The following is a 12,137-nucleotide window of genomic DNA, read 5'->3' as shown; positions in this document are numbered from 1 at the left end:
ACCGGGGGTTATAGAAGACTGATGACTCACTGACCTCTGCCTTGGATAATAATATACTTTACGTAGGTTAACTGAACTTAAATTTAAAAAATAATATGGAAAAAAAGAAAATATAAGCCAAGCCAAGGTAACTTTTGACATGATTAAACAGTGACACAAATAGGTTTTTAGATATTAAAATATTTGGTGGAAGGGAAGAACACTACTAAAAGGAATTATTACCAAAGAACAAAGATATCTTACAGAAACTCTTCAAGATGGACAATGAAAATTACAGTTGTTATTGTTAAAGGAACTGTTGTTATTATTTAAGGAATCATTAAAGAGAAAGTGTAATATTTTGGCAAGAATTTGTATTTAATAAAGTAAAATTATAGTTAAATCAGTTAATTAATGGTTAAAATTATCTGAAATATTACAGTCTTACCTAGTAATCTCTTTTTCTAATTCACCATTTTTCTTCATTTCTTGATCGAAACTACATTCCAGAGATTGTTTCAACTCAATAAATTTCTTTATCTGTCCCTCTTCATCATCAGACTTTGAAAAAAATTTTTAAAGAAAATTATATTTAAAAATCTAGATAATCATTCTTCTATCATAAAATATTATTTCTCATGAATTCATGAGGAATAACGTGTTTAGAAACGCTCATAAACTACATTTTATAAATTTTATAAATTTATAATTTTAAATTTATATAATGTAGTTTAAAATTTATAATTTTAAGTTTTATATAATGCAGTTTTATAAGCCTGATGCCAATAAATACAAATTTCAAATATAAGGACCTTTCCTAAAAACAGCTTCAACTGATTTTACCTTTTCATCATTATTTTTTCTAGAATTTAAATGGCCAAAATTTACTTGTTAAATACAGAGGTTCTTACCCATATTAATACTAAGGGTTAATGAAAATTTTTAAAAAGTGGTTATATTTACATTTTAGTTTCTAAAGATGCCCTAGAAACATTTTCATCCATAGCTTAAGATACCCTGGGTTTTGTGAGATCATACCTTTTTAAGATCATCTCCGAAAAATTCCTATGCAGGCCCCATTACAGTTTTGGTGATCGTCTGACTTTAGAATGAGATACCCTCATTCTCTGCAAGCATTTCAAGCATCTCTGCAAGGTTTCAATTTCTTCTTTTCTATTAAATACCTTTCTCTTTAAACAAAGTTTAAGTCTTCTCGATATTACATAAAAACTTTTGCTTAACTCTGGCAGCTTTTTCTATCATCCTGCTCCTCCCCTTTCACGGGACTTGAACATTCTTTAATGTGTCATCTCATCCACAGATTCATCTTACCAACACTTATTTTCTTCTTTTACACTAAAATTTGAGTTTCAATCCTGGAATTCCACTAAAAAATTTTGAGGGTCATCAAGGATCTTTTTTTTAAAGTCTTTATCCTGCTGTACTTCTCAGCAACAGCTGAAAACAATGACCATACCCTCCCTCTGCTCTTCTAATCCCATTTTATTTCTAAATGACAGCAGCCGCTGTTAGTCCCTGACCCTTGCTATTCCTTGTATCAAATCCTCTCACAGTTGGTTCAGTCTCAAGGCTTCAAAACCAGATTCTCTAATCTACATTTCCAGCCTTGGCCCCTTTACTGAGGTCATCTCTACTTTCCGATCTTCCTTCTAGTTCGTCACAGACAATATTCTCAACCACACACTCAAAAACCATTACCTGATGTGGATTATCTTTATAGACAGCTAAATTTTTTTAAGTTTTTAAAATTTTTTTCTTTCAAGTAGAGAGTGCCTGAATAGGGGAAGGAGCAGAGGGAGAGGGAGAAGCGGACTCCCAGCTGAGCAGGGCTCCATCTCAGGACCCTGAGATCATGGTCTGAGCCGAAAGCAGACGCTTAACTGACTGAGCCACCCAGGTACCCCTAGACAGCTAATCTTGTACCTTTTCTGTTGACTCTTTTTGGTATTACTTTGAGTGTACTGTTATTTTATAATCGCAGGGGGCACCCTTACCCTTAGGATGCTGACCACCATACTCTGTCTTGCTTTTCTTTTCTGATGCAAATGTCTCTCACAAGGGTCAGACTATCAATGGTTTGCCTTTGTTTTCTTTTGAATAATTTCCTATTCCATAGAGATTTGATCTTATGGAAGTCTTCTTCTGAAGTTCTTTTCAGACACATACTTGATGATATTGTTTGGAAGTTTAAGTCAGCCTAGAGCTATCTCTTCTTCCCAATCCAGATTCTTCACCTCAAAACTATGTCCATCCAATATCTTAACCCAGGTAGTCTCTGACCTAGGGATTCATGAGATAAAATCCTTCTAGAGATGTGAGGACTATGGACTGAGTTGGTTGAAAGCTAAGTTTTTGTTTCACAGGGTAGACCTTAAAGTGGCTAATAATTTTATGTCATAACCCTAATTCATTTCCATTGGCATCTACAGAATATCTACGGATATTCTTACAAGCTTTACAAGATTTGATACCTTCCTTAATAGATTTCTATATGACACCGTAGGGGGACAACTCCTGGCATTCTCATTCACATATTGTCACGTTACTTGCTCAATGAAAAGTACAGTAATACAATGTCACTAATTTATATGACATCTAGAAAAAAAATACTTTTCGATGTTTCTTTGGCCACAAAAAGGACCAGTCAACAGAATGTGCTCGTTCCCCTGATAGGTAGAGCTGTATAATGAAATTTGCAAGTATGCAGCTTTTGTGACTAAAAGAAACTAGTGGTAGGTGCATCTACCTCATTGTTCCAACTTAGGACTCACAATGCAGTCTTCTCATCTTAAATCATTGGTAGCCTCTCCTATGAAGGAGGGTATAAATGGCATGATAATCCGGTGCTGCTTGGTAAATAGTTATATAGTTTTCACTACATATCAATAAGTTGGAATCCTGGATTGCACATTAATTTTTTCTGAGATTGGATTGTTAAATCTCTGAAAGGCTGATTAACTCAAATGAATGAGAAAAAAAAATTAGTTCCTGAACTTGCAGTGAATGCTAGGAACACTATGTTACTATGTAAGGCCCTGATTGAGCAGTCATTTCCACTTTTTCACTGGCATCTCTTTTCCTTTTCAAAATCCAACAAAGAGAAAAATATATTCCTTTGAGAAAAATGTTTGCATAATGACCTAGTAGTCATTCTTGATGAAGACAACAAATTACAAATTTATAATTATAAATCACAACAAATTGTCATTAAAGTAATCCATTCTCAAATCTCACTGAAGGGTTTAGATGACAAGAGAAAGTCAGAATTCAACATCAAATTATTACTCAAAGTTTGGGAATTTTTAAACATACTGAAAAATATTAGTAGGGACTCAGACGTTTATATACCAATATTCACAGCAGCATTACTACACAATAGCCAAAAGGTGGAAAAACTCAATTGTCCACTGACAGATAGATAAATACAATGTGGTATGTATAAAATATTGCTTATCTTAGACTACCACAATCTTACTATAAAAATTATTACTTTATGAATTCAGCCAACTTCATCTATAAAGAGGAATGATACTACCAGTAGTAAGCAGCAACAATATGAATATAATAAACATGTTTATCAGTGAGAATTTTCATATTATCCAAAATAGTCTTATATACTACTACTAGAGAAATAAAAATTCCTTTTCATTAGGACAGAAATTAAGAGACTGACTTACCGAACTTGTACTTAACAGGTTTTCCTGAAGTTCTTCAATTTTGCCCGCTTGTTCTTTGACTATAACTTTTAACTTGTCATTTTCAACTTCAAGCCTAACATGAATATTTTAAAATTATTCTCACACACAAATTTTAAAAGTACCGTATAATTTCTAAACAAACATCTGAAGGTCTTACATAAATTCTCAAAATTTAAAAAGCAGAAGTTGGCAAGTGTGCCATTTTTCTGGTTATGTTGTGTAGTTAATGTACAAAATTTAAAGATAATATGCAAAATTTATACATTTCAAAATAGCGGAAAGCTGAAATTTTTATCCAGCTTAACGAGTACTTATTATCATAACTGATATATTTCGCATACTACACTGCTTATCTGCTTTATAAATACTCAAGTTATTTTCTGTGCTGCTTTAAATTGTACTTTTGCATGTGATCTTTCAACGTTTCAATACATCTTACAGCCTCTGCATGTCGATCTTCTGCTTCTTGCAACTAAGAAAGAAAAAAAGAAATACTTTTTTAACTACTGGCAATCTAGTATAAAACCACCATCAGCTGTTTTTATAAATAAAATTTTATTGGGTACAGCCACACTCTACTCTACATATTGATTTGTGGCTACAGCAGAGTTGAACTGCTGCAACAGAGACCTATGGCCTACGAAGCCTAAAATATTTACATGGAGTCGGCTTCTCTCTCTCTCTCTTCCTCTGCCCTTCCTCACTGTCCCTTCTGTCTCTCAAATAAATAAAATCTTAAAATATTTACAATCCCCTTAGAAAAAAGTTCGCTGACTTCTCCAGTTATTAAAATGTAACATTTTTATGTTTTTAAATTATATTTTATCAGTTAACCTACAAATTTATATATTGGTCAAAGGGGGAACATAGGAAAGTACCTTATGGTAAACATTTCCATTTTTGTATTCTAAGCACCTCATCAATTAAAATTTTAAATATTCACGTATGTGAATGACCATGACTATTCCAGGGATTATAAAAGTTAACATGTTGCTTTCAGTGACAACTAGATATTTCACGGAATAGTATGAGAGGCATTATCTTCGTAGGAACCACAATGCCTGGGGTCTGAATCCCAACTCACTGGGTATTAGCTGTGTGACCGGGAACAAATTACTTAAAATTTCTGTGTCTCAGTTTCTTCTCTGTAAAATGAGGAAATAATAGTATCTACCACACTGGGATGTTGGGAGGATTAATTTAGGAAATATACATTAACTACATTTTTTTATTTTTATTTTTTAAAGATTCTATTTATTTGACAGAGAGAGAGAGACGGCGAGAGAGGGAACACAAGCAGGAAGAGTGGGAGAGGGAGAAGCAGGCTTCTCGCAGAGCAGAGAGCCCGATGCAGGACTTGATCCCAGGTCCCTGGGATCATGACCTGAGCCGAAGGCAGACACTTAACAACTGAGCCACCCAGGTGCCCCTGTACATGAACTATTTAGAAGGGTATGTGGCACACACCAAATTCTGTTTGCAATTAGCATTATTATTGTTGCTGTATGTTATGTTCTAAAAATATTTGATATTTTAGGCAGATGGCAGGCCAATGAAAGTGGTCTATCATAAAAGTTATACTGAAATCGTTCTTCATACCACTGAAAGGGGCAGCAAATGAGGAGCATGAGGCCCAGAATAAGAATACATCCTCAGTACTTCAAAAAACTTTTACCAATTCCACTAGCTCACAGTATTTTTTCCACTTATAATAATTTTAACTTACTTCCTCTCTATACTACTCAGTGGACAATCTCATGGACTACAGTGCAAACAGTACCTCCTAGACTGAGTAATAAATATTTACAGGACCATCAGAGGCAAGGTAAAGCCACTGACGTGGAAATAATGGACTCTTGCTAAATCAACATTCCCAAATCATTTCATGTTTACATTATCTTAGCAACTGTTTGTGTTACACCACTTTAGCAAGTACTCTGATGAATACATTAAGGCTACGTGGTATGGCATATCAGAAAAAACTGTCCCCAGGGGCGCCTGGCTGGCTCAGTGGGAAGAACATGCGACTCTTGACCTTGGGGTCATGAGTTCAAGCCCCACAAGGGGTGTAGTAATTACATAAATAAATAAATTCACAAACAAACAAACTTTAAAAAAGACAGGTAAAAAAAAAAAGAAAAAAGAAAAGCTGTCCCTGAGCTTTATAGTTGGTAAAGTAATCTCAGTACTGGCTGCAAAATGAAGAAAGGCAAATTTAGACTGTTTTTCCACAGTGAGGGGGAAAAAACAAGCATTTGATTGAACACCTCTCCTCTGTCAGATTAAATGCTCTCAATTTTACATTTAATTGCTTCAAATACATTTAGAATAAAAGTTTTGTTATGTCAGTGTTTTCAATCAGAAATTACTGACATGCTATAAAGTACTTAATTTTATCCTAAAAACTGTTAAGTTAAAATATTCTCAATTTATACAAGGATAGGTACCATGCATATCCCACACCTTCCCCCTTAGATAAACGTGTACTTAGACAAAATTCTCTCTCATGAAAAAAATAAAACCAACGTAAAATAAAGGACTAAACCGTTCTGCACAGACTAGATGAGACAAGTGTGAAGACAGTAAAGGCTGTGGGAATTAGAATAGTCAGAGAGAGCTTCATGGAGAATGAGAGACTACGAGCCAGGTCTGAACAGTGTAGGACTAGGCAAGAGGAAGGGAAATTAAAAGGACAGAAAGGACACCACGAGGAAAAGGCTGAGAGGGTAGAATCAACCCAATCCACTCCGAGGATAAAATCTGACGGCAGGGAAATCAAAACAGATGCCCAGACAATAATTAAATGAACGTTCAGAGCAGCATTAATGGCCATAAAGTGGGAAACAACCCAAAGGCGCATGAAATGATGAACGAACAAGGGTTTTGGCCCACAATGGAGTACTGTTTGACAATAAAAAAAAAAAAATGAAGCACTGATAGACGCTGTAACAGAGATGAACCCTGAAAAGAGGAAGTGAAAGAAGCTAGTCACAAAGGACCACACACCGTGTGACTCCCTGTAGATGAAATATTCAGAATAGGCAACTCGATAGAGGCGGGAAGTAGACTGGTGGTTGCCTGAGCCTGGGGGCTCAAGGGCGAAGGGTTTCTTTTCAGGGTGATGAAAATTTTCTACTTAATGGCAGTGATAGTTGCACAACTCTATGAATACCATCAGAAACATTGAACTATACGTGTTAAATGAGCGAATTGTATGGTATGTGCATTATATCTCAATAAAGTTTTTAAAAAATCCACTGGGGGCGCCGGGGTGGCTCAGTCATTAAGACGTTGCCTTCGGCTCAGGTCACGGGGGCAGGGTCCTTGGATCAAGCCCATCATCGGGCTCCCTGCTCGGCGGGAAGCCTGCTTCTCCCTCTCCCACTGCCCCTGCTTGTGTTCCCTCTCTCGCTGTGTCTCTTTCAGATAAATAAAATCTTTTTTTTTTTTTTTAAAGATTTTATTTATTTATTTGAGAGAGAGAGAGAATGAGAGACAGAGAGCACGAGAGGGAAGAGGGTCAGAGGGAGAAGCAGACTCCCCGCTGAGCAGGGAGCCCGATGTGGGACTCGATCCCGGGACTCCAGGATCATGACCCGAGCCGAAGGCAGTCGCTTAACCAACTGAGCCACCCAGGCGCCCTCAGATAAATAAAATCTTAAAAAAAAGAAAAAAAAACCAATGCCAGGACCTAGATAATATTCTTAATTCTTAATTTCTTAATTCTATCTTTTAGGTGTATATACTACATATGATCTGAATATTTCTATGCATTTACAATATATCTAAAAGGAAAAGAAAATGAAGGAAATGCCTAAGTTCAACTGGTTTGTAAAATGACTTTTCTGTACAAGTTATCCTAAAATCAGTACAGATTCCATATCCATTCACAAAAGTGAACATGAGAAATAAGAGAATTTTCTGAAACATTCCATTAAACATTATCTTCTCATTTTATATGGCTCACTCATCATGGTAACAGAGATATCATTAAAAAACACTGCACCTGGGTGGCGCAGTTGGCTAAGCATCCAACTCATAATTTCACCTCAGGATCATGGAATCGAGCTGGCGTGGGGCTCTGTGCTGGGCAGGGAATCTGCTCGAGATTCTCTCCCTTTCGCTCTGCCCGCACTCACGCGTGTGCATGCAAACGTGATCTCGCTCTCTCTCAAATATTACATAAATCTTTAAAAAAATTGTTTAGTAGGAAAAAAAAAGTCCCTCAATTTCTGTGAGGAATGATGCACAAGTCTCAAATTTCCTAAGGGTAAATACTGTAAGAAAAAAAATGTATAACACAAATAGAAGAATGAAAGTCAAAGTTTAAGAAATAAGTGCATTGTGAAGATACTAAAATTGCACTAAATTATAATGAAAATACAAAAGAAAGTGGTCCATGGAAATTAGCATCCTAAAACACTTTATATTAACCTGCTACAGATTAACTGTTGACACATGCTACATTCAAAACATACCTGACGTCTGATTTGACCTAATTTCTTCCTCAAATCCTGTGTCTCATCTTCTAAATTAATACGGCAACGTGATGTAACCTCCAGTGAAGCCTCTGACATAGATTGTTTTTTTAGGGCATCAGCCAGTTCTAGTTGAAGGTGTCTCACAGCTACCTAATAAGACGTTTCTGTTACTGATTTTATAAATTATCTTACTATTAAGTTATGTTCATAATACGTAACTCGAACATATGTACTTTTAAAAATACACATACAGGTGTGATCCTCCTGCCTGGTCAGTATTAGGTTACTTAGATAATTAATTCAGCCCCACTATCCATTCCTTGTTGATGAATCTGCAAAGCTTCCCACCCTACTTAAGTCTCAAAAAGAAATGGGTATATAGGTGAGCCTAGCAGTGGTTAAATTCAACATTATGAAATGTTTTCCCTCTTTTTTATTAGAGGCTTAAATTAATGTCAAAGTTCCTCACATATTCCATCCTCTGCTCAAATCCTTCCAAGAGATTACTATCTCAGAACAAAAGTGAAGTCATTCTAAGGGCTTCGAGGCCCTAGATAACCTGGCTTTCACCTCCCTCCCTGACCTCCATTCCTGCTACACAAGAATCCTGCCGCCCCCCATTAATCTGAAAATGGAGATCCAATGCCAAATTAATATATTACAGATACAGTTCTCTTTGTATTGGACAAACTTATGCCCAAATGATAGCAACTGAGCTTTGAAAGAAGCAAATTATTTGTAAAATTGCCTTAAAAAATTATAAATAGCAGTGGGAAGATTAAATCAAACAGTTTTGCTAAAGCTCACCACAGTTGTCCCAAATTATAATTTAATGAAGAGTGCCTGCAAAGAGTTAAAAGGTCATAAGATACATGATTTCAGACTAAAAATTCAAATTTATATAAATAAAAATAAAATTATTCCAACCTAAAATGTATAAAAAGCTACCAAAGGAAAAGTACTGACATAGAGCATCTACACTTCAGTTCATGTGGAAATCTGGAATAAACCGTCAAGTCCATCCACTTAATTGAATCTCAATTTCAAAATGCTCATTTCAGGTATGAACATTTCCATTTATCTATTCATCATGGTATTAAAATGTGGTGACAAAGATTAAAGTTATTATTTTAGCAGTATAAGACTAAATTATTAATATCAGCCTACTATCTATTAACAATTGATAACTTAACCTCTTAAACTTTCATAGACGACACAACAATTTTATTCAAATTAAAGCACCTCTCAAATCTTAATTTTTATTTACTGGATACAAGTTATGCTGAATTAGAGTCTCTATATTTTTTATATTCAACTAGATTCAAAATTCAGCCATAATCATTCAGGTCATGATCTCGGGGTCATGAGATGGAGTTCTCTGATGTGGAGCCCTCTTGGGATTCTCTCTCCCTCTCCCTCTACCCCACTCCCATTCATGTGCAGGTGTACTCGTTCTAAAAATAATAATAATCAAATATTACTTGGAATTTTCTCTTAGAAAGCTTGAAAACTATTTATCTTTCTGGATACTTACTTCTCTTTCTACTTTCTCCTTTTCATACTGATACATTCTTTCTTTTAAAAGATTACATTCATTGATTAACTCTTTATTTCTTTCTTCCAGCGAAAGACCTTGTTTTTCACTTTCAGCTTGAAGTTTTTTTATGATATCCTGAAACTGGTCTTGGATATTAATTACGACATTTTCTTTACTGGCAGCTTTGTTGTGAGCATCCTCTAGTTGCTGTTGAAGCAACATATTTTCACTTTGTAGTTGAGATAATCTCTCCTCTAAGGATTCCTGCTTTCCGATGTATTTATTCACTTTACCTTGTTCATTTTGATACATGTGTTCCATTTCCTTTTTCCGACACTGTGTTTCACTTAGGTCTCTTTGCACACATTCTAAAGCTAAAGTCTTTTCCCTGAGAGCATCTCTTGTGTGATGGAGCTCAATTTCTAGAGTATTGAATTTACTTTCAGCTTTAGAAAGGTTTTGAGAAAGAAGCTCATTGTTTTCTTTTAGGTTAGACACATCAAACTTCAGTTTGTCCTGCAGACGAAACCATTCATCTTCTGCTCTCTGGAAAGCAAGTTCTAGGTCTCTTTTTGATGCCTGATTTTGATCATAATCCTCTATAGCAGTAGCTAGTCTAGCTCGGTAAGATTCAACTTTTCTGTCCAGTCTTTCTTTGTTTTGCTTTTCATTCTCCAGTTTAGACTTTAGCATTGTATTCTCAGTGGTCAGAGCATTAATCTGTCCACTATATTCTAATAGTGTTTTTGTTAATGTTTCCTCCTTCAGTTTTATGGTCTCTTGAAGACTGACATTCTTTTCTTTTATACTTTCAATGCCTTCACAATATTTCTTTTCCATTTCCTGGTTCTTATTGTTTATTGTGTCTATATCCAGTCTTAGCATGGCAATTTCATCCTCCCACATGTGGGTTTTAGGCAACAGATCTTCTTCTTTTTCATGACTATTAGAAATCTAAGTAAAACAAAAGAGACTTTTAGCTGGAATTCAATAAAATGACATTATCATGATTTTCTCTGAAATTAAAGAATAAACTATGTTTATACAATGAATAGGTTGCAGTACGTGGATATCCCAACTGGAAAAAAATAAAGTTGGGTCCAAACCTCAAACTTTAGACCAGCATAAATTCCCACAGGTTCAAAAATTTAATTGAAGACAGTGAATGCATGAAAGGAAAAAAGAAACCAAGACAAAATTTTTAAGAATCTCAGAACTGGAAAGGTCTTTCTCTGATTTACAACAAACCCAGAAAGCCTGAAATAAAAGATTAATAAATCTGATTACACTAAAAACTGAATTTACAGTCTGATATCTAACACAGCTCCCCCACAATAAAATCCCTAGCTCTGCATTTATTTTGACAGATTAAATTTCCTAAAATTCTTTTTTCCTGACAATATTCCATAGAAATTCTACTTTTCTAACGTTTCTATAGTCAGTTATAAGAATTACACCTACTGATAACTGACAAATCTAGGCACTATACTATAAACACTTCTACATACATCAGTGAACTTTTTGGTGATCACAATTCTAGAATAGAGAGCTTAAAAACATTAAGTGAGCTGCAGGACTTTCCCCGGGTCTTCTTACTTCACTACTAGTGCTCTTACAACAAACCGCAGCTCTTCTCTAGTGTAAATCATAAATACAAAAGAAGCCTTATGTTTCAAAATACTGATGGTAAATAAGGTAAAATTTATACAGCTCTTAGAAAAATCATGAGATTATTTGCTGCTGCAATAAATTTTATTTCCTCTTCATGATGTTTAAAATGTTTAAAATAGGGGAAAATACACTGAGCTATTTTAGGAGGAATACAACCCTCATCAATACGTTATCATTAGCATAGGATTGTTTAAAAAGCGCTTTGGATACTACTTGGAGCAAATGGCTACTTTTCTCAAAAGTAGAGACTAAATCCAAAATAAAGTCTCTGAACAGGCTACACTCTTCCTCCTGTTCATCACTGGCAGTGTTAAGCTAACTTCTCTTTCAATACAGAGGTGATGAAGTAACTGCCAAAAATTGAAACATATGTTGTTAGTAGCAATAGTTTTGAGCATATGGAAAGCTCATCAATTCTTATGGAAAATAATAAAAGCCTCTCCTTTGGATGAGGACATTATGAACGTCACTATTTGACTCTTGCAGACAAACGCATTTAAATTAAGGATATTACTTTATCCACTGGACCAAAAATGTCACCACCCCCTAGGCACCCCCAAATACACACACACACACACACACACACACACACGCTTTAAAAATCCTCTATGCTTTCCACGATCTACGCTGTTGGTTTTTAAAATATATATATGCATACATGGAGAAAAAATAATTTTAGAAAATAAAATGTATATATATATATATATATATATATATATATATATACACAAATACATACACCCATGTACT

General features: G+C 35.0%; 1 protein-coding gene across 1 annotated transcript in view; it reads right to left on the bottom strand.

Moving 5' to 3' along the window:
- The window catches only part of LOC113921530 (ankyrin repeat domain-containing protein 26-like), a gene marked incomplete at its 5' end in the record, with an annotated part of 108,756 nt that overhangs the window by 36,207 nt on the left and 60,412 nt on the right, over positions 1–12,137 (bottom strand). Inside the window, 5 exon segments of the mRNA XM_035729337.1 lie at positions 428–540; positions 3,678–3,771; positions 4,100–4,170; positions 8,177–8,329; positions 9,714–10,670. Coding sequence (XP_035585230.1) covers positions 428–540; positions 3,678–3,771; positions 4,100–4,170; positions 8,177–8,329; positions 9,714–10,670 — 1,388 coding nt within the window.

The sequence above is a fragment of the Zalophus californianus genome, chromosome 9 (genome assembly GCF_009762305.2).
Source record: "Zalophus californianus isolate mZalCal1 chromosome 9, mZalCal1.pri.v2, whole genome shotgun sequence".
Taxonomy (NCBI): domain Eukaryota; kingdom Metazoa; phylum Chordata; class Mammalia; order Carnivora; family Otariidae; genus Zalophus; species Zalophus californianus.
This window is presented reverse-complemented; position numbering and strand designations above follow the sequence as displayed.